Raw genomic sequence first — 22,720 nt, 5'->3', positions numbered from 1 at the left:
TCCCATCAACAAAATGATTGCCTAAAAATGTATCCGTTATAATTTATCAGCAATAATGAGAATGAAATAAAAGACATAATTTATCTTTATTAAAGCAATTTTATAAAAATATACTATCTATCCATCTATCTATCTATCACTGATTAATCCCACATATCAATCAGCAACATAAATATAAATATAATAATAATTACATTTCCTCGGACAATTGAGTTAATGCATGGGCCAACTAAAACTAAGTTATATTACAAAACAAATAGTTCTGTTCCTTGGTTATGATTGAGCCACTATTTCATTTAAGTTTAGTCTCTTTTTCTCATTTTACGTGTTTATCATAATTTATAAAGGTAGTTGTATACATATAATTTCAGCTAGAGTAAAATAGACTAAAAATAATGAATTTGACATGACAAAATATTGACTATATTCAAAGGACATTTCTGCCAAAATTCAAAAACTATGAATAAACACACTGGTGGTCACTTGTTTGTATTAAATCATATCGTGTGAAACACACTGCAGTATGCAAACAGAAATAAAATTTAAAGTCGAAAAAGTAGCTATTAATATGGCAGTGCCATCTTTCAAACAATACACCATACACAAATATCATCAGCATGAATCTCTTTTCCATAAACATCTGTGTGATAGCCGGACAGGGTGAGGGAGACTTAGGGCTGGTAAGGGAGCAGTTCCCTGGCCCTTAAATGATTTAAAATCACCACGAGCCGTGGCCTGATTCATTTCTGTCTCACTCTTGGCCAGGTTCAGGCTACAAGGAGGACTAAGTTATTTTAGTGTACTAACAGGCATGTCACAAGGACTGTCGAGGGTTTGTTTGTTGGGCTTGGTTCAGTGTTGTTATTGTTAACTTTTAAAAATAGTTTTTGTTCATTGAAATTAAGCTGAAATGTAAATATTAAATGAAAAACATAAACGTAAAACATTTTAACTGAAATACAATAAGTTGATATTGAAGTACTAAAATTACAAAAAAGGAAGAAAAAAATTCAATGATGCTAACGGATTTCAATTCTGTTGTAAAGCAGCTCTAAAAAGAAAACAGTGTCATTGTTCAGCTAAAATCAGTTCAATGTTGATTCAGTTTTTTTTAATAACTGTGTGAAGTTCATCAATTATGGAATGAGTACAATTCAGCAACAAAGCAGCTCTACAGAAAACCGTGATGTCATCATCCAGCTCAGTTCAGTTCTCATCCGATAGTGTCAGTGCATTCAAGTCAATAATATTGCTGAATATCCAGAGTTCCCAACTACTTTTTTAAAGTTAGACATCAACCTTCTAAGTATTCCTCAATCAATTCATTATAAACACTTTAACAAGAAATAAAATATATAAAAGAATGCCTGTTTTCTCATATTTGTTTTGTAAATATTATATAGGTTCGCTAACGAACTAAGGTGTGTTTAACTAAGTTTATTTTTCTGCACAACAAGAATTTAATCTTTGATGACTGAATAAGTGCAATTCACCTTTATTCCACAAGGTGTCAATGTCTGATACACAATGATGAGGTGACGTTTTACTTATAGTTACCGCAGGCAGAAAACAAAAGAATACATGAGTATCATCAGCAAAACTTGAAATGACTCGATTTACTGCAGAGAAAGTACTGCAGTCAAATATTAGTGTCACTGTCACTTGATGGTGGATCTGGTGAAGAAGCTGTCAGCGATCAAACTAAAACATCTGCTCAAACTGAACCTTTCCAAGCTCCAAAAGGTAACAAAATATACTTTATTTTATTCTTCTGTAATTGTTAGTCTAACATTAGGAGAGTTTTACTTTACCAAGACAGATATAGATCCGGGTCGCTAAAGACCCGAATATGTAAAAATGATTGGCAAAACATTCATGCATTTAAAGTGTTAAAAAACTAATTTCTGCAAATCTCTTTTTTACATACTTCACCCTTAAAGAGATGAATCACCCCCCAAAAATAAAACTTCTGTCATAATTTCCTCACCCTTCCAAACCTTTAGGACTTTCTTACATGGAACATAAAGGATTAAAGAATGTTACATTTTTCAATTTGTCAATGGGTTCCGAAACGTTAGACATTTTTCAAAATATGTTTTTTTGTGTTTCACAGAAGGAAGTCGAACAGGTTGTGGAATGACATTAAGTGATGACAATTTTTAGTTTTGGGTGAACTATCCCTTTAGTGTCACAAATATAGATGTCCCGTACCACCCAGACACATTACGTAAGGCTCTTTACTCAAAATCACACACTTTACAAGAAAAGCTTTTACATGGACACTTAAACTCAATTTTAATAGCACATCTATCTGTTAACCACAAATATGGAGATTTGAGAGCAGAGCTGGCTTTCAGGGACTGTAGGGAGTGCCATTGATGTTAACTGCCTACTAGTGCACTCTGTAACTCTGTCATCAGAAATGGAGTGATAAACATTCTCATGCTCTCTTCCTGTTAATTTCACCTTCCTCCATTCTCTCATAAAATGTATCTGGGCTGATCTGCTGCTCGGGTGGAGTCCAGATGGTTGTGGGACCCCAGGCTCAGCCACTATACTGGGGTTATGGGGGAAAAGCTCCCTCAGGTCTAGGAAAGGACAGCAGGCGCTGAGAGGCCTCTTGCCCCGAGGCACACGTGTGAGGGGCCCCAATCACAGGGCCGAACTCCACTCAGCTCACAGGGGGACACTAAATGGATAGGGTGTGTGTTTTAACAGAAATTGTAGATGGGAACCAAAAGTTCTGATGATTCATACCCATGATCAAACGGTGAAATAATACATGCTAAAAAAAATTACATATGATGAGCACGTTTTAACGAATCACAACAATGCACAATCAATTTACACAATACAATGTGAATGTGTTTAAAATATTATGTTTGCATACAGTGGACAAACAACCTCTACTTAAAGTAGTCTTTAGTTGCAATTTAAAAAAAAGTTTAATTAAAGTAACAATTTGAGTGAAATGTAAAATAAACAAACGCACTACTTTTCAGAAGTATCTTATTCTCATCAAGGCTGCATTTATGTGATAAAAAAAGTAATAACAGTGGGTCTCGTTCACTAAGCATGCGTATGAACAAATTTGTGCGTGAAATTTGCACACGAACGTTTTCACAAACAAATCATGATTCATCAATAACTTTCGTTCTAAAATGTATTCTACAATTAGCCTTTCGCCGAGCCCCGCCCCCCTTAGTTACTGTTACTACGACCGACAAACAAATGGTCAAACACGACCAGCGGGACAGATTGCCATGGCGGGAAGAGGTATACCCGTGCGCGTCAGTGACCTTTTTTGGATCAATACCTCCGCGATATCCTCCAGATCGAGGCAAAAGGGGTTACAGTATGCAGTGGAGGGATATATTCAAAATATAAAATACGCAATGAAGGAGACACGACTACTATCGAGGCTAATGCTTATACTGTCTCAAGCGAAATCTGAGAAACCCTATGACCTGTACCTCAAATGCAACCAGCACAGCCTTGAAGAAGATTTTATAAGCTGGTTCAGTGGCCAATTGTTTGGAGTTAGAAATATATAACTCACGCTGCATATTTAGTAATTTTGCCTCCGATACAGGATTATACATTCTCTTTAACGAGCAGGTTGTTCATTACCACGGCAACCGCTTGCGTGTCTATAAAGTAACTATACATAAGAGACAGAAAGATGCAGATAATCATACATTATTTAAGGTTATTTCTATTCGTTACGATATATATATATATGAACTGATGTTGTCAAGCAAGCTTCATGCTTTCCCCGTTGCGAACCTGCACTCCTCTAAACTGTAACGTTAGCCTACGGGTGCTGCACTGCTAGTGACTGTTGCTCATTTCCCCCAGAAAATATCATGTTAACAACAAACCTTTAGAAAAGGTAATTCCTTTGTGGATCCTCTTGATCTGCTTTCTCCATGTTTCTTCGACTACTCTCAGTGTCAGTCTCACGCACGCTGCACGCGAGTTAACCATGTTCAACACATGTAACTGGGAGTGGGGCCGTCCACACTGTTTTTGTCCATTGTAGGCACCGCTCACGTTGTGTTTTCGGCTTTGGAAACGGATAGAACACAACTCCTCCAGACAATCTCTCGGGGTATCTAGTGTCCGATTTACAAACGCCGTGGGCACCGCTTCACCATCTTGCTTGGAGTAAATGTTTGACGGACCTGCTCACATAGTAACGGTTGCTATGATGTGTGATTGGTCAATGGCCGTTTTGGGGGGGGGGAGGGGGGGGGGGCGGCGAAAGGTCAATTACGAAGAAATGTAGGAACAACTGAAACCACTTATAAACATGTTCAGATGAAATTGAAATTTTAAACATAGATACAGATCTTAAATAGGCTATATTTCATCATATATAGGCCTGTCAGTAACAGAGTAAGAAAAGGTGCGTTTTAGCTCAAGCTGCGAGGTAGCTCTGCATAAAGATGCAGATACGTGTATGTACAGCTGGCTAATCAGAGGTCTGTAATGTATGGATAAAAGGTATTTATTGTGTTTGAACTTGTTTTGAAGATGGCACTCTTAGCATTGCTAGAGGATTTTGCTGCTCATGCTCTCAGGCGAGAATGCGTCTTTAGAGAGTGTCATGTTTGCTGAAAGTGACAAAAGAATAGGGTTGGCGGAATGCAAACCCTAATATGGACATGGTGTGGGAGTGTTTTATGTAAATTACTTACCTCGGGCACATGGTCGCTCATTTAACATTTAGAACGAGGTTAAGAACAAAGTCATGTGTTTACGTTCGTGTTGTGAATTAGGCAGAAAGTTTTCGTGAGAAGTTCAAATGTGCGTATAAATACGAATAGCATATGCAATTATTAGTGAATGAGACTGTCACGAATCTGGTCCATGCACTTCCGGTCAATCACCACCAGAGGTCACCAAATCACAGCATGGACTCTTGCACTTCACTACAATCCCCATCATTCATTGCATTGACGACTCACACAGCTGATTCCACTAATCACGCTCACACCTGAGAACTATCACACACTATCTCACACTCTTCATAAGCCTTGGACTTTCTCTCCCTGATGCTGAGTATTGTATTGCGTTTAGCGCTCCCCTAGTGTTAGCTACTCTACTGAGCCCATCCAGTGTTCATTGCCTTGCCTGTTTTCCTGTGTTCTGATTCTAGCCTGTGTTTCCTGGATTTACCCCTAGCCTAGCCCTTTGGACTCTGTTAGCGCCTTGTTTGGATTTTGCTGGTTACCTGGATTATCTCTCTTTGCCTTGCCCCTGTTGGATGTTGTTTGCCGATCGTCGACCCACGCTTTCCCTAATGATAACTCTGTGTCATGCCTCTGCCATTCCTGTTTGCTGTTTGTTGACCTTGCCTGTATACGACCATGTTTTGGAATAAAGCCCTGCAAATGGATCCGCACGTCTCTCGTCTTGTTCGCCGCGTAACAGAATACTCAGCCATACAAGGATCCAGCGGCTTTTCCTGTGGAGATTGGCCAGGTATGGACACAGCACGAATGTTATTAAGACTCAAGCAGGGCTCGCGATCGCTCGAGGAGTATATACAAGAGTATTTGGATCTCGCCTATTCTTCTGATCTGCCGGATTGTGTGCTCATTGATTTCTTTTGTGAGGGCATTAATCAACCGCTCAGATCACGTTTAGTCTGTGAGGGTCCCTATTCATCTCTCAGTCAGTTTATGGATTATGCCTTGGTGTCTGTTGGTTCAGCTTTCACTGTGGGTGTCGCAGAGGAATGCGACTCCGCACTCACTCATGTAATGTCGACCGTACCAGAGCACGCTCACAAGGTGGCGGACACAACAACATCCCGTTCCGTCATAGCTACCAATCATGAGTCAGGCCAAGTCACCGTTGATCGTCATGAGTCAGGCCAAGTCACCGTTGATCGTCATGAGTCAAGCCAAGTCACCGTTGATCGTCATGAGTCAAGCCAAGTCACCGTTGATCATCATGAGTCAAGCCAAGTCACCGTTGATAGTCATGAGTCAAGCCAAGTCACCGTTGATCGTCACGAGTCAAGCCAAGTCACCGTTGATAGTCATGAGTCAAGCCAAGTCACCGTTGATCGTCACGAGTCAAGCCAAGTCACAGTTAATCATCACAAGTCAAGTCATGTCTCAACTGATCGTCACAAGTCCCTTCACATCTCAGCGGATTTTCCAGAGTCTCGTCAGGGCACCGCTGACCACACAGAGTCTTCTCACATCCTGTCTGCCAAACCCAGAGATTCAAGGTCAGTCCTTCGATTTCCTAGTCTGGTTTCCAGTGTGAGGGAGGCCCAGCTGGGGTCTGCACGCGCAGCTGGTATCCCCAAACCTATTCGCTTTCATCCTTCTGTTCCTGCACTAATTACCCTGCCAGAAACGCTTCCCATGATGGGGATCGCTCTATGTTGCATTTTGGCTGCATATACCACCTCAGAACTGCCCCAGGTGATGGCACCCGCTGCAGTTTCTCTAGAGGTGGCGGCACGCGCTGCAGAACCTCCCGAAGCAGCAGTGCTCGCTTCCGCCCCTTGTATGGTGGTAGCGCCCAGCAATGTCCTCTCAGCCTGTCATGTCACGGTCAAGGGAACCGTAGAGGAGAACTGTACCTGTCCTGTTAATGAACTTTACCTGATTCTTAATGCTACCACTGTAGAACCTCCAGAGGTGGCGGCATCTGCTGCAGAACCTTCGGAGGTGTCAGAGGTAACCGTAGATGAATTCCTGTCCTATCCTGTCACGGCTCTGGAAGCCGTCTGTAAATCCTCGTCTTGCCCTGTTACCAATCCAGAGACTCCTCATGTCATGGCCACCGAACCAGGGACTGTACATGTCGTGCCCACCACACAAAGCCCAGAGGCTTCACCGCTGGTCCCGTCCAGCCCAGAGGCTTCACCGCTGGTCCCGTCCAGCCCAGAGGCTTCACCGCTGGTCCCGTCCAGACCAGAGGCTTCACCGCTGGTCCCGTCCAGCCCAGAGCCTTCACCCCTGGTCCCGTCCAGCCCAGAGCCTTCACCCCTGGTCCCGTCCAGCCCAGAACCTTCACCGCTGGTCCCGTCCAGTCCAGAGCCAGAGACAGTTCACGTCACGTCTGCCGAGCCAGAGACTGCTCACGTTATGTCTTCCTGTCCAGTTCCAATCCATGCCGAACTATCATTGTGTTCTGAACTAGCCAAGGTGGCTGATTTTGAACTATCTGTCCTGCCTGATTCCATCAAGGAATCTAAACTGGAGTTATCTGTCTGTCCTAGTACTGCTGTTGAGTCTGAATTTAAACTATCTGTCAGTTCTGATTTAAGCATTGTATTTGTCGAACCATGTGTTTGTCCCATTTCAATCTATGAATCTGTCTCGTGCCCCACTAGTTCAGTCACGACCCCAGAAACCTTACCCGAGCTCTCTTTGGGCTCTAGTAGCCCTGTCACAGCCCAAAGACCTGCCGTTGAACTCTTAACCCTTTCTGTCATGAACTCAGAAACCATGAATGCACTCTATGTCTGTCCTGTTCCTACCACAGAGTCTGATTTTGGAATGTCTGTCAATCTAGTTACAGTCAATAAGCATGCTCATGAACTGTTTGCCAGCTCAATTGTCAACAGGGAAAGTACTGACGAACTTGTGTTCCCTGCCTTGGTCCTTGGGACCATAGATACTCTGTCGGTTTTGTGTGTTTCTGTGTTCCCTAGGTCCCAGTTCTTGCCATGGTCCTCAGTCTATTCTGCACAGCCTGCTCCGCCCTGGGTTCCTGTCCCGACTGCACAGCCTGCTCCGCCCTGGTCGACTGCACGGCCTGCTCCGCCCTGGTCGACTGCACGGCCTGCTCCGCCCTGGTCGACTGCACGGCCTGCTCCGCCCTGGTCGACTGCACGGCCTGCTCCGCCCTGGTCGACTGCACGGCCTGCTCCACCCTGGGTTCCTGAACCGACTGCACGGCCGGCTCCACCCTGGTCACCTGCAGAGCCTGCTCCACCCTTGGTTCCTGAACCGACTGCACGGCCGGCTCCGCCCTGGTCGACTGCACAGCCTGCTCCGCCCTGGTCGCCTGCACAGGCTGCTCCGCCGTGGTGGTGCTCTGCTCTGCCGTGGAGGCCTTTTGTTTCGTCTGCTCTACTGTGGTGGTATTCTGCTCCTGTCTGGGGGTCTTCTGCTTTGCCGCAGAGATCTTTGTCTCCGTCCCGGCCCCTGTTCCGCCTCTGCTCCATCGCCATCGTGGATTGTGTAAGAGCGTCTGGAAGCCGCTCCTTGGAGGGGGGCTATGTCACGAATCTGGTCCATGCACTTCCGGTCAATCACCACCAGAGGTCACCAAATCACAGCATGGACTCTTGCACTTCACTACAATCCCCATCATTCATTGCATTGACGACTCACACAGCTGATTCCACTAATCACGCTCACACCTGAGAACTATCACACACTATCTCACACTCTTCATAAGCCTTGGACTTTCTCTCCCTGATGCTGAGTATTGTATTGCGTTTAGCGCTCCCCTAGTGTTAGCTACTCTACTGAGCCCATCCAGTGTTCATTGCCTTGCCTGTTTTCCTGTGTTCTGATTCTAGCCTGTGTTTCCTGGATTTACCCCTAGCCTAGCCCTTTGGACTCTGTTAGCGCCTTGTTTGGATTTTGCTGGTTACCTGGATTATCTCTCTTTGCCTTGCCCCTGTTGGATGTTGTTTGCCGATCGTCGACCCACGCTTTCCCTAATGATAACTCTGTGTCATGCCTCTGCCATTCCTGTTTGCTGTTTGTTGACCTTGCCTGTATACGACCATGTTTTGGAATAAAGCCCTGCAAATGGATCCGCACGTCTCTCGTCTTGTTCGCCGCGTAACAGAGACCCACTAATATTGTGAAATAAATTTTCTATATTTTAAATTTTAATTTACGACTACATAGTGTCGTATGATCCTTCAGAAATCAATATGCTGATTTAGAGTTAAAAAAAAACATTTCTTAATATTAGTAATGTTGAAAACAGTTGGGCTGCCTCATATTTTTGTGGAAAAAGTATTAAATCTTTTTTCCAGGATTCTTTGATGAATAGAAGGTTAAAAAGAATAGCATTTATTTGAAATATAAATCTTTTATAACATTATAAATGTCACGATCATATTGTTTTGAGTTTCTGTTGGTGACTTTTTCCGTATGCCCTTTGTCTGTTCTAGTGTTGCACGATGCACCGGTACTAGAAAAGTATCGGGATACACAGCTATTAAAATCGGTACGATATTAACTTTTATTAGTAGGCTACCGGTACTTTAAGAGTGACAGCACTCTAAATAATAAGAGCAGTATTTCTTTAATTTGGGTCGATGTGTGACAGCCGGAGTCAGGATGTGTGTGCAGAGCTCTGCTTCCACTGTTTTCATTCACTAAACAACGTTAGCAAAACAGCAAAACAGCGAAACATGCATGCATGAGAAAACAAAGCGCGGGACGTGCTCGCGCTGCCGGCTCAGCCTCAGACCTGAAGCGCACGCACACGCCTTTCACACAGTATGCGATCGCGACTTCAGTTCCCTCTCGTGGATTATTTGGATTGAATAATCAAAATTCTAGGTAAAAATTTACGTTCTGGCAAGTATCCACGTTAAACACAGTCGGGTATGTCTTTAGTGAATGTAAACCGTTTGTAAAAATAAACCGTATGTGTTCCATTGGGTAGCCTACCAGCAGCCTAATATTCTGTGTAATTAATGTTAATGAAACAAAAGAGAATAGACAATGACTCAATGCATGACTGAATAAATGTATCTATTTATTAAGAATCCGTCTATAGTTAATTTATAGAGTGAAGACTATTTTTTCAGGTACAGTACTAGATCTATTTAACAGTAGCATTTAAAAAAAGAAATGAAGCACTGTTTATTTTATTTGTCTCTTATAGTATTTGTCATATTGTTTGTAATTGGATTTGTGCTTATTTTCAATAACAAAGATTAAATTAAAGGTCTATATTGTAATTATAAAATTACATTTAAAAAATATTAAATAACTCGTGTCTAATGGAATTTGACACTATTTTCATTGAAGAGTTTAAATAGAATAGTAAAACTTTCGCTCACATTTAATGTATTGAATTTAACCAAAAATACTTTGCCGCGAGGAAAGACAGTAACACGCAGAGACCTTCCGTGCTGGTCGGATGCCTGACTTTGGGCCGATCGAGCACGACCTTACAGCACTTTTGATTAATTTAATGCTTCCTTGCTTAAAAAAATTTTTTGTTTTGTTTTATATATTCCTTAAAGTTTCTGTTTATTTCCAGGGTTACGTAACAAAATTCCCATATTTTCTATGTGCTTTAACTGGATCACACTGAATATACCTGGCTAACCAATATTTTACATTTAGTCTGTCATGTCAATCTAAACATTTGAATGTACTATGGTGCTTCACTACCTTGATTTTCCCAGACAGAGCAAAATAGGATCATAAGTGTGCAAATGTGTTGGACAGAATACAGAGTGTGTTAAGAGGGAAGGTGTAAACCCAGATTTACGCTGTGGCACTAACCCAACTTCTCCATGTGTTTTCATGCGCTTGGCTGGAAGTGATGGCGCTGAAATCTCAGGCCTCTAGTATTCCTATCAATGATACCCATGGTGCTCAAAGCAGCCAACAAGAGCGGCCCAGCAGAAGAGCTGCCTAATCTCACCATGATATGTCATGTTCCCCCAAGAAATGTGGATCTGTATTGACAAATGCATGTTTAATGTGCTGAAATGTGCTGGAAATTTTTCCAACTTTGTCCAACTCCAAAGTCATGGGTTTGATTCCCATGGAATGCATGAACCGATAAAATGCACACCTTGTAAAGTCAAAGTATAAGGGGCTTTGGATTAAGGCTGGAATACACTCAACAACATTTAAAATCTGAACACAACCTGAACATCATTCACTTGCCGATCTGTCAACAGTTACAGAGAAAACCGGGCATCATTCACTAAACAACTGAAGATCACACACTAGCAGACTTTCAAGTCATTCTGAACACAACAAATCATGCAGAAACATGACAAATTTAAACAATATGTGCTCTAAAATCAGATCAAAATTTTAGAACATGGGAATTCCATCTTCTTAATTGGATGGAATCATAATCTAAAGCTAAAAAAAAAAACAGTCGTAAACTACGCAATTTTCTGTGAAAACTCTAAACTCCAACTGCTTTAAATCTGAATATATACTGGCCCTGACTTTCGACAACTGTCTCTTCCAGACAGTAAAATGGGGCAAAAACCTGGGCAAAAGTCATGCAGTGTTCAGTGGAGGAAAAAAGGGTGTAGAAATTCCGGTTAGATTCCGGCCTTGAAAGTGCGTCCTAAATGTATGTATGAGTATTTTCTATTTTATTTTACTTGGACCCAGTCGCCTCATGCGGGCAGCAATTTAGAAATCTTTAACTTGCTTTAACTAAGTATTCTCAATACTATTCGAAACTTTTGATTATGGAAAATCATTGACTGTGCATTCTACAATGACATCGCTAACCAAAAATATTTGCTTTTGCTTGATGCTACATCCACACTACTAGGTGTTTCTAGGTGCCAGGCAAAAATGACATAATTCAGTGCAACGTAAACTAAACTGCTGAGTGCAACTTTAACATATTAAATGTCACCAAAAGCATTCTGTCTACACAACGTTTTGGTTATTTCCAGTAAAAATGAAAAAAAAAAAATTATGACAGTTTCAATGTGGTCTCAGACTTTTGGACCTCAGCGCACATGCGTGCATGCTCCCCAAAAAAACATTGGAAGGAAAAGATCACCGCAGCGTGTGCTTCTTCTTCTGGTCATGAGAAACTAGGTCATCTGTGAGCCAGGTTACAGCCATGCTACAGAGAAGACAGGCTACAACAGCAGCTCTTTCCCACAGCCAGACCGATCCATTCCAAACAAACAACTCGCACAAAAACACCAAAAACAGAGACAAATAAAGTAAACAATGTACAAATGAGTGATTAAAAAGAGCAGGAAGGGATTGAAGCTATCATTTAGACTGCTTGTCATTATCATCATCCTCTTGATCTCTCTCACTGTATCTCATTCTCTTTCAGTTTCTCTCTATCCCAGATGGGAATTTGGCATTTGGTGTCTTAATCAACTGTGGGTTGTTTGTGTCATTGTGGGTTCAAACCCATAACCAGGGCACAAGCACTGATTACAAGTAAACACATTGAAATCGGACAATGCAACTTCATTTCAACTGTGTGTTTTATACTGAAACTAGTTTAGCTGTAAATATAAGGATGCACGACCTTTAGGGAAGCACACAGGCTCAGTTTGAAATAATTATGTTATCCTGTTACCCAAAGGTGTGCTGAGTCTTACTGAGAGTCCATAAAAGCATAGCTGCAGCATGAATCATCTGGGTGTGGAAACTAAAAAATAAAATGATCAGGTCTAAAAAGGAATAGCCACATTGTTACTGCCAATTTCACTCAAAAACATCTGAAGCACTTACTCAGAGCCACGATACATTGAGAAAAATACTTCTTTAGGAACCGACCAGTGTAACTGTTGTACCAGTCGAATGCACAAAATGCATTACCAGTTTGCACTAGCTGAAATATTATGCTATGGGGAGTAATGTGTAGCCTTGTTTTTGTGTTACAGAAAGCCGCTGTCATTGCGGACAGGCTGTAAATCGTACAGACTGCCGGTAAGTCTCAACATGCGGATTTAGTGTTTAGGTGTCTGTCGTCAGTCCCTGGCCCTGTAAATCCAATCGCTTTGACTATAAACAAGCAACCCAAGTAAAGAAATCACTTTAAGCTCTCTCAAAACTCACATGATATTTAGTTTAATTATATTTTGATTAATAATTAATAAGACATTTTAAATAAATTATTAAGTTGGTGAATTATAATAATTTATAAATTTTGGCGATTTTTTACTATAGTGAAATAAAGCTATAGCTGTTCAAAGTGAGCATTAAAAATAACAGGCCAGAGCCGCTTACACTGAATTCTCAACAATGCATACTGTAAATACAGTACGTCATATGGCTCTAATGTAATGTTCTGCTTTTGTGTATTTGTATACACATTTGTATACACACAGACGCCCCGCCACCCACATGCACAAACAACCTTTTAAAAAAGGAAGCTGATACCCTCCAGCTTAAACATACGAGTATACCACACAAATACGCTTCAGATGCCCAGATGTAACCAAACGAAACACTGAAATGCACCATCACATGCACGCACCGTTCATTGACCCCAATAATTGCCATTCACAAACGTGTTGCTCCTGTTTGCCCTGGCTAATTTATTCTCTCCATGCATGTGAGGTGAAAGGTCAGGCATGTTAACAGGCTGCTAAGAGCTTCCTCTGCCTGGGGATGAGGTTGCAGGCCAGTGGGGAGGTCTGAAGGGGACTGGGAATCCCTCTCCGAAAGGTCACCCGCATTTCACAGCCCACTGCGAGAGGGCAGCGCCCACATGCTTTAACGTCCAATAAAAAGGCTTGGCAGGATGTTGCAGATCATAAACTGAATTTCAACAACCCCCCTGACACCCCTACCTCTGAGGAAAAGAAGACATTCTGATGCTTTATTGCCAATTAATAATGCTGGGTGGAAAATATTTGGTGCCCAGCTTCGAAATGTATTGTGTTGTAGTTATTTAACTCCTTGTGATGTGGTTTGGATGTATAGATATTTGGTATTGTGGTATAATGTTAGCAGTTTGTAGTGACACCACTGGTAGTTACAATATGAAGAGTCAGTCACAACACACTTCAGTGAACACTAATTCATAAGAATATACAAGCATTTACAATTTTAATTATAAATTAAAATTCAATACTTAAAATTCTGGTGTAGCTATTAATGAAGTTGGGGCGATATATTTTAATAATTTATTTACAATAATTTTGCTGACGATAAAATATTAACATATTGCAGTTTTTAGACTAATTTCACAATATATCCTTGTGGTTTAGTGAATAAATATGATTCAAAGTTTTGATTTGATTCATTTCCATAAACCCGTTGAAACTGTCAATTTAAGTAAATCAGTTCAAAATTCTGATTCAGCAATTCATTTGATACTCAAAAAAGTTTCTGAGTGACATTTTCTTAAATTAGAATGTTACAACAAAAACACAATACAGCTTAAAAGTTTGGGGTCAATAAGATAGATTAATGTTTTTAAAATAAGTCACTTATGTATGTTTGATTAAAAATACAGTAAAAACAAAAATATTGTGAAATATTTTTACAATTAAAATAACTGCATTCAATTTTAATATGTTTTAAAAAGTGATTTATTCCTGTAATGGCAAATCCGAGTTTTCAGCATTAATTGCATCAGTCTTCAGTCACATGATCCTTCAGAAATTCTTATTATCATCAATGTTGTTTTTGATGAATAGAAAGTTCAAAAGAACAGCTTTTATTTGAAATATTTTACAAAAGTATATGTCTACTGTCACTTTTAAAGGTGCTATATGTAGTTTTTCTTCTAAAATGAATCCTCTTTTTTATTGCCTGTGTGTGAAGGGGTTGTAATCACACATTACATTGATCCACTTGTCGGGTTTTGCTATTACCTCTGAAGGCCAGTATTCCTATTTCTATGTGAAGGCTCCGGGTCGGATTTGCCGCGAAATCCATTGGATGTGACGTGCATGCGCGCTCCCGAGCCTCTCTCCTTTTTAAATACAGTCTATGCGACGGCACTGCAGCTAACTACATGGAGTCTGATAACACCAAAAAATGACCTGCCTCCAGCACAGCACATACTCCAACACAAATATAATAATAAATATAAAAAACAAAAAAAGTTTTATCTGCTGTAGGTCGTCAGGGCAAACGTGAATCGGATCAACTTCGGACGAAAACACGGATCAACATCGGCAGAGCGTTTGAATTATGGAGAGACCTCCGCTTTGTTTTAGGTATAGGTATATATTTAGGTATAAAAACAAACCCGGAGTTGTCTTTCATCCCTATTGTGATGCTTTCTCTGGTGTGTGTGGCCGGTACCATGAGTGCTCGCTCTTGAGTTCGAGCACGCGCACAAGCGCTCTTGTAAAAATTGGTTGCAATCTGAAACATCACTGCTAGAGGCCGCTAAAAACTACATATATCGTCTACTATAAACTACATATATAATTATCGTCATCGGTCCCAAATCACTCCTCCCCTCCTCCGAAGACTTCACTCTCTCCATCGATGGCCATACAGTTACCACCTCTCCCCAGATCCGAAATCTTGGTTTCATTTTTGACCCCACACTCACATTTAAGCCCCATATCCGTCATATCACCAAAACTGCCTTTTTCCACCTACGAAATATTGCTCGTCTACACCCTATCCTCTCCATATCTGCTGCAGAAACTCTCATCCATACATTCATTACATCAAGACTCGACTACTGCAATAGTCTCCTATATGGCCTCCCATCCTCTGTTATAAAAAAACTGCAATATGTTCAAAATTCCGCTGCTCGCCTCCTCACCCACACTAGCTCCAGAGACCACATCACCCCTGTTCTTCAACAGCTTTGTTGGCTCCCTGTACAACAGCGCATCCATTACAAAGTTCTGCTCATCACTTACAAAGCCCTCAATAACTTGGCACCTCCATATCTCACAAACCTCTTACAGCATCACCGCCCCTCCCGACGCCTCCGCTCTGCCGACTTGGACCTTCTCAAACCCATCACCAAATCAATGCACCGAACTTTGGGGGATCGAGCATTCGCCATCGCTGCCCCCACCCTTTGGAACTCACTCCCTAGCCACATTAGAAACTCAGATTCACTGACCACCTACAAAAAACTGCTCAAAACCCACCTGTTTCAGCTTGCCTACAACCTATAATAACACTCTCATCATTTTTTGTTTGTTTCATTTGTAAAGCGTCTTTGAGCTCCTTGGAAAGCGCTATATAAGACTTATGCATTATTATTATATAGCCCCTTTAAGCAATTTCATGCATCATTGCTGAATAAAACCAATGTCTTTAAAAAAATCTGGCAAACATTGCTGTTAATTACTATGCATCATGTGTCTGGTGGATATATATATCATATATTGTAACCTAAACAATTTTTTATAGGATGTATTATAATACCGCTCATTTTTGTATGTTTGATAGTTGTTTGAACTCTTGAATCATATACATTGAGTGTAGTGTCATGTGTGGTAATGTGGTACCTCTGAGGATGTAGTTCTGGTAGTTTTGGTCAGCCTCAGCTCCCACTTTAATCAGACAAGTGAGTCCCTCAGCCATCACAAATTCATGCACCAGATCTTTATCATCCTGCAGGAAAAAAACAAGCAGCAGAAACTCAATCCAAACAGTTGCACTTGTATGTACAACAAACACAGAAGAAACACAGCATGTAACAAACCAACACATGGTGTGTAATTGAATATCTTAAAGAAATTAACCATCAAGAAAGTGACACTCCATCATATGAACAAAAACGTTTAATTTTGCCACAACACACTCTCAGGGGGACCAATGAGAATTCCAGAAAGGTTCAGTTGTGCTTTCAGATATGCACTTGATTTTAAACTGACATGGCTCAAACCGAAGCTTACGCATTCTTATCTGTCAAACGCTCTGTCAGCGTTTTCTCTACGCTCCCAAAAGGTCCCCACTCCTACACCAACACATGTTGCATTGTCCTGCAAACTTTCTGTCCACCAGGTGCTGGGAATTTCTTAAACTAACCTAAAAGTAGCTCAACATGCCTTAATAACGATTAGAAGTTCAAATAGAAAAAAGAAAAGTAGTAGTAATAATTGCATAATAACAGTACAATATATAAATATAATATAAAGTATACGATTAAGTATAATATAAATCATTAATCTAATTAAATGTAATACAATTTAAAAATAAAAAAAATCTTGAATTCTGCAATTTTAATTATTTAGAATTTAATAAATTGTATTGTATTTATATTTTATATACAGGTCCTTCTCAAAAAATTAGCATATTGTGATCAAGTTCATTATTTTCCATAATATAATAATAAAAAATTAAACTTTCATATATTTTAGATTCATTGCACACCAACTGAAATATTTCAGGTCTTTTATTGTTCTAATACTGATGATTTTGGCATACAGCTCTTGAAAACCCAAAATTCCTATCTCAAAAAATTAGCATATTTCATCCGACCAATAAAATAAGTGTTTTTAATACAAAAAAAGTCATCATCTCCATAAAGCTTTTCAGCAGATGGAAGCATGAAGTGCTCCAAAATCTCCTGATAGCTAGCTGCATTGACCCTGCCCTTGATAAAACACAGTGGACCAACACCAGCAGCTGACATGGCACCCCAGACCATCACTGACTGTGGGTACTTGACACTGGACTTCAGGCATTTTGGCATTTCCTTCTCCCCGGTCTTCCTCCAGACTCTGGCACCTTGATTTCCAAATGACATGCAAAATTAGCTTTCATCCGAAAAAAGTACTTTGGACCACTGAGCAACAGTCCAGGTCAGGTGCTTCTGTCGCTGTTTCTGGTTCAAAAGTGGCTTGACCTGGGGAATGCGGCACCTGTAGCCCATTTCCTGCACACGCCTGTGCACGGTGGCTCTGGATGTTTCTACTCCAGACTCAGTCCACTGCTTCCGCAGGTCCCCCAAGGTCTGGAATCGGTCCTTCTCCACAATCTTCCTCAGGGTCCGGTCACCTCTTCTCGTTGTGCAGTGTTTTTTGCCACACTTTTTCCTTCCCACAGACTTCCCACTGAGGTGCCTTGATACAGCACTCTGGGAACAGCCTATTTGTTCAGAAATTTCTTTCTGTGTCTTACACTCTTGCTTGAGGGTGTCAATGATGGCCTTCTGGACAGCAGTCAGGTCGGCAGTCTTACCCATGATTGCGGTTTTGAGTAATGAAACAGGCTGGGAGTTTTTAAAAGCCTCAGCAATCTTTTGCAGGTGTTTAGAGTTGTGTTTTGAGGGTGTCAATGATGGCCTTCTGGACAGCAGTCAGTTCGGCAGTCTTAACCATGAACAGTACCCACAGTCTGGGGTGCCATGTCAGCTGCTGGTGTTGGTCCACTGTGTTTTATCAAGGGCAGGGTCAATGCAGCTAGCTATCAGGAGATTTGGGAGCACTTCATGCTTCCATCTGCTGAAAAGCTTAATGGAGATGAAGATTTCATTTTTCAGCACGACCTGGCACCTACTCACAGTGCCAAAACCACTGGTAAATGGTTTACTGACCATGGTATTACTGTGCTCAATTGGCCTGCCAACTCTGCTGACCTGAACCCCATAGAGAATCTGTGGGATATTGTGAAGAGAAAGTTGAGAGACGCAAGACACAACACTCTGGATGAGCTTAAGGCCGTTATCGAAGCATCCTGGGCCTCCATAACACCTCAGCAGTGCCACAGGCTGATTGTCTCCATGCCACACCGCATTGAAGCAGTCATTTCTGCAAAAGGATTCCCGACCAAGTATTGACTATTGAGTGCATAACTGAACATAATAATTTTAAGGTTGACTTTTTTTTTTTGTATTAAAAACACTTCTTTTATTGGTCGGATGAAATATGCTAATTTTTTTAGACAGGAATTTTGGGTTTTCATGAGCTGTATGCCAAAATCATCAGTATTAAAACAATAAAAGACCTGAAATATTTCAGTTGGTGTGCAATGAATCTAAAATATATGAAAGTTTAATTTTTATCATTACATTATGGAAAATAAGGAACTTTATCACAATATGCTAATTTTTTGAGAAGGACCTGTATATATATATATATATAATTGTATATTTAGAGAATATTTCATATAATTATTTTATAAAATCTAGTTTATTATCTTATTTTAAAGCTAGCTGCAAAGATTTTTAAATGCAGTTCCGCAGTGTTGTTTTATAGAGCTGTCCTGGATTCGTCCCTGTAGTTTCTTGAGATCTCCCTCAGTGAGCACTTACAGGTTTAAATCCTTTTCACTTCCTACCCATGGAAACCCTTTGTGTTTGGGCTTGAGTAAGTTTGGGTTGCTAAGTGCTAATCGACTGCTTTCCTGCAGTAAAAAGTCCATTAAACACACTGTATAAGAGGTGTGAGGAGCAGTACGTGTCTCCGCTTGATTTATGGCACTAACACACACACACACAAACACACACACACACACACACACACACACACACACACACACACACACACACACACGCTCACGGCTGGGCACACTTCAGTAATTCTACAATTACAGCATGCATCCTTCCTCCGTCCTGTATGTCATGTGTAGCAGAGAATCAGGCTCCAGCAGTCACTGATGTCCAATATTTCTCCTGTTTTGGGATTTGTGTGGACACACCCTATTGGCTGATCTGAAAATGATTAGGGGGTGTTGGATTTGTGGAATTTATATTGGCGCAGACAGTCTATAATGACACAGTATGCCCATGTCTGGAGAAATGCACTTTACTGCACATGCAAAATATACTTAAATGCAAGTCAACATAAAGAATGCAATTCTTCCTGAGTAGGGTGATCAATCCGATGACTGCTCATACACCTTAGATTACTGATTCATACATCTTAGATTCAAATTTAGGGAGATTTTGAGGATTATGAGATTGGTTTCAATAACTGGAACTGCTAAGCTAGAATTCTGTCCAAGAATTGTGTGTGTGTGCGTGTGTGTTTGTGTGTGTGTGTGTGTGTGTGTGTGTGTGTGTGTGTGTGTGTGTGTGTGTGTGTGTGTGTGTGTGTGTGTGTGTGTGTGTGTGTGTGTGTGTGTGTGTGTGTGTGTGTGTGTGTGTGTGTGTCAGTGTGTGTCAGTGTTGTGGGAGAGACTAACTAAAAGTAGTAACGCTACGATCATTTTTTTCAGACTTTGTTTTCTAAATAGTGTAGCTTTTACAGTAGAAAGCTACTTTATCCAACCCGTAGTGGCGTTAAACTGCTGATTTAAATATATGTGCTGACATATGCTGATTTACCTTCACGTATCTCGTTATATGTCTCACAATTTTGACTTTTTTCAGATTTGTTTACTTGTGATTTCATACTGCAGTGAATATTATGTATTGTTACGTTTTTGGAATTATGCAAAAATGTAGGTAGAGGCACGTTTTTCTAACAGTCAGAATGGGACTTTATTTCTTATTTTGAAAAAATTCTCACAATTACGTTTTTAAATTGTTATTTTGACTGAGAAAATAGGCACCCTTAGTGTGTTCTAGTTTATTTGCTTTTATTAGCAAATTTTGTTCAGTTTTAATGTTATTGATTCATTCAAAATACCAGACAGATTAAATTAGAAGTTAAAAAGAGTGCCTTCGATGTAGTTAGCTAGCTTGTTAGCATCTTTTATTGTAGCTAACCCTAACTAGTTTTTAGGGTTAAAGGGGGTAGCTCCACTGTTGTTGAACTACTTTGAATTATGAGTAGTGTGTAGCCTGAAAAGTTACAGGTCAGTAGCTTCCCCAACAATGTTGTATATGTGCTCTCACATAGCTATGTATGTTTGTGTTTGTTTGTGCTCCAGAGTATTTGTCTGGCAGGTTTAAATTACGCACTTGTTGACAGGTGTGAAAGTTTCAGATGCTTTTGTCATTAAAAATGCTAAAACTTTAGTGGAAAGACATTTAATCTTACACACACACACACACACACACACACACACACACACACACACAGTGCGATGTTCAGACATGTTTCCTCTAGAGGAAAAACAGTAGCTTCCAGCACAGCTTTAAAATCAATCAATGATGCAGACTCCAGCTTTGGTATCTGGAAATTTCTGTGCAGAGAGAAAATCCAGCATACCCATACAGCTCAAACATGCAAGGAAACACAGACACACATTCACACACATGTGCTGCTGATGAAAAAGACATTAGCAGGTGCTTCGTGCTAACGCTAATTTGAAGTGGGGCAGCTTACCTGAAAGATTTGCTTGAGAGAGAACAGAGCTCTTCGCAGCTCACGTCCGGTTGAGATGTAGAGCTTTTCTGCAGGAGAAAACAGGGAAAAGAGTTTTGAGTTGATCTTCATGTGGTTCACTTTCTAACTAATTGTTTGCAGGTTAGGGTGGAGCCTATTTTGATGATTTTATTGTATTTATGTGACAGATGCTTCATAACTCAAGCTACCAGATAAAGTACTGTGCTTCCCTCACTGTTCAAACTGCAGTTCTTCAGTCTGCCAGTGTGTGGCAGGTTGAGCAGAGTAATGTCTGTGTGCATTACTGCAGTAGCTAAAGAAAAAACAGCTTGCAGCCTCTGACTCAGCACCTACATGAAATAATGATCATGCATCTCTCTCTCTCTCTCTCTCTCTCTCTCTCTCTCTCTCTCTCTCTCTCTCTCTCTCTCTCTCTCTCTCTCTCTCTCTCTCGATTATCTCTTTATCGATGGTTTTGAAGAGCTGTGTACAGAAACCACAGGCTGAATCTCACAACATGCGGTGTTCTCTCTCCGTTTCTCTTTCTCAATGTATCCCCATAGAGAAATCTCATTAACATTCCGACCTCAATATTGGCAGCCTGAGAGTCCAATTTAATCTTGCCTACTGCTGAGTGTGTGTTTGTGAATGTCAGATGTGTGTGTGTGTGTGTGTGTGTGTGTGTGTGTGTGTGTGTGTGTGTGTGTGTGTGTGTGTGTGTGTGTGTGTGTGTGTGTGTGTGTGTGTGTGTGTGTGTGTCAATGCAGGTTTGCATGAACCATTCGAATGTCCTCACTAGTTGGTTGTCCAAAAATATATAAGTAAGGGCATTTGGCACAATATAAACCAACTATTTAATTTTATTTAGATATTATTCTAAATAATATATTATTCAATGGTACCGTATATTATTATAATACAAATTTAATCATTATATATAATTTAAGCATAATGTTATTCCTCTCTTTGTCCCATTTATATGACTGAACCATCACTGCCTAACACAGTCTCTGATATTACATATACAGTATGTGCATCCACATTAAGTTCTGTTGAAAAAAATAATAATTTTGGCATCCTTGATAAAACTCAAGAAGGTAAACTTTACACTGAGAACTTACAATAAAAGTAATGTTTGAGTTGTTAAACGTGCATATAGACTCATCATTTTTACATCTTTGATCTTCAATGACAGTCATCGTTTTTAACCCATGCTATGTGGAAGCTCCTAAAAAAGTTTCTAGAAAATAAGTTGCACTAGGTAAATTCTGCAAATCCCCAACTGCTAAGGAAGAAATGAAACTGCTAATAGGTATCACTGCTTATAATTACAGAAATACAATACTACAGGAGCCCCATATCCACCCCTTTTATAAATAATCTCAAGTATTTTAACTGAAGGATTGCGTTTATGTGCCAATACAGAGTGGAACTCTTCTTCCGGTTCGGCTTTATAATTTGCCGGAACATATTTCCAAAGCTTGTTTTCATATACAGTAAGAACAGGGTTTTGTGTTGAGTTTGACAGGACCACACCACTGTGATTTACCTCGGGCATATGTTTCTGTTGTGGGGCTCAAAAAATCATGTTGAGCAAAGAGAAGAACCGCATGAACCAAAGGCAGCCATCTTACTTTTCAACCAACGTGTCAGAACTTTAATCTGGCTTAACTCAAATGTAAATCAAAGCCACCTCTAGAGAAAAAAGACCTCTGGCGCACCTGGATGCCTTAGACCCAGCTTATAAAGAACAAAACAATTATTTAGGATAAACAAGTCTGTTTAAAACAACCTGTCAAAAACATTCCAGAAAAACTAGTCAAAATAAACTTTAAAAGA

At 40.5% G+C, this 22,720-nt stretch overlaps 1 protein-coding gene across 6 annotated transcripts in view; it reads right to left on the bottom strand.

The window, feature by feature from the left end:
• The window catches only part of fhod3b (formin homology 2 domain containing 3b), a 242,332-nt gene that overhangs the window by 97,730 nt on the left and 121,882 nt on the right, over nt 1-22,720 (bottom strand). For all 6 annotated transcript variants that reach the window (XM_077209219.1, XM_077209220.1, XM_077209222.1 and 3 more), the window contains exons 4-5: nt 20,882-20,949; nt 16,172-16,277 (exon numbers count right to left, since the gene is read on the bottom strand). In XM_077209219.1, the coding sequence (XP_077065334.1) occupies nt 16,172-16,277; nt 20,882-20,949 (174 nt within the window). The remainder of the gene's footprint in view (nt 1-16,171; nt 16,278-20,881; nt 20,950-22,720) is intronic.

Source organism: Siphateles boraxobius, unplaced genomic scaffold, assembly GCF_051911475.1.
Source record: "Siphateles boraxobius isolate OS27281-9 unplaced genomic scaffold, OSU_SipBor_1 12, whole genome shotgun sequence".
NCBI classification, from domain to species: domain Eukaryota; kingdom Metazoa; phylum Chordata; class Actinopteri; order Cypriniformes; family Leuciscidae; genus Siphateles; species Siphateles boraxobius.
This window is presented reverse-complemented; position numbering and strand designations above follow the sequence as displayed.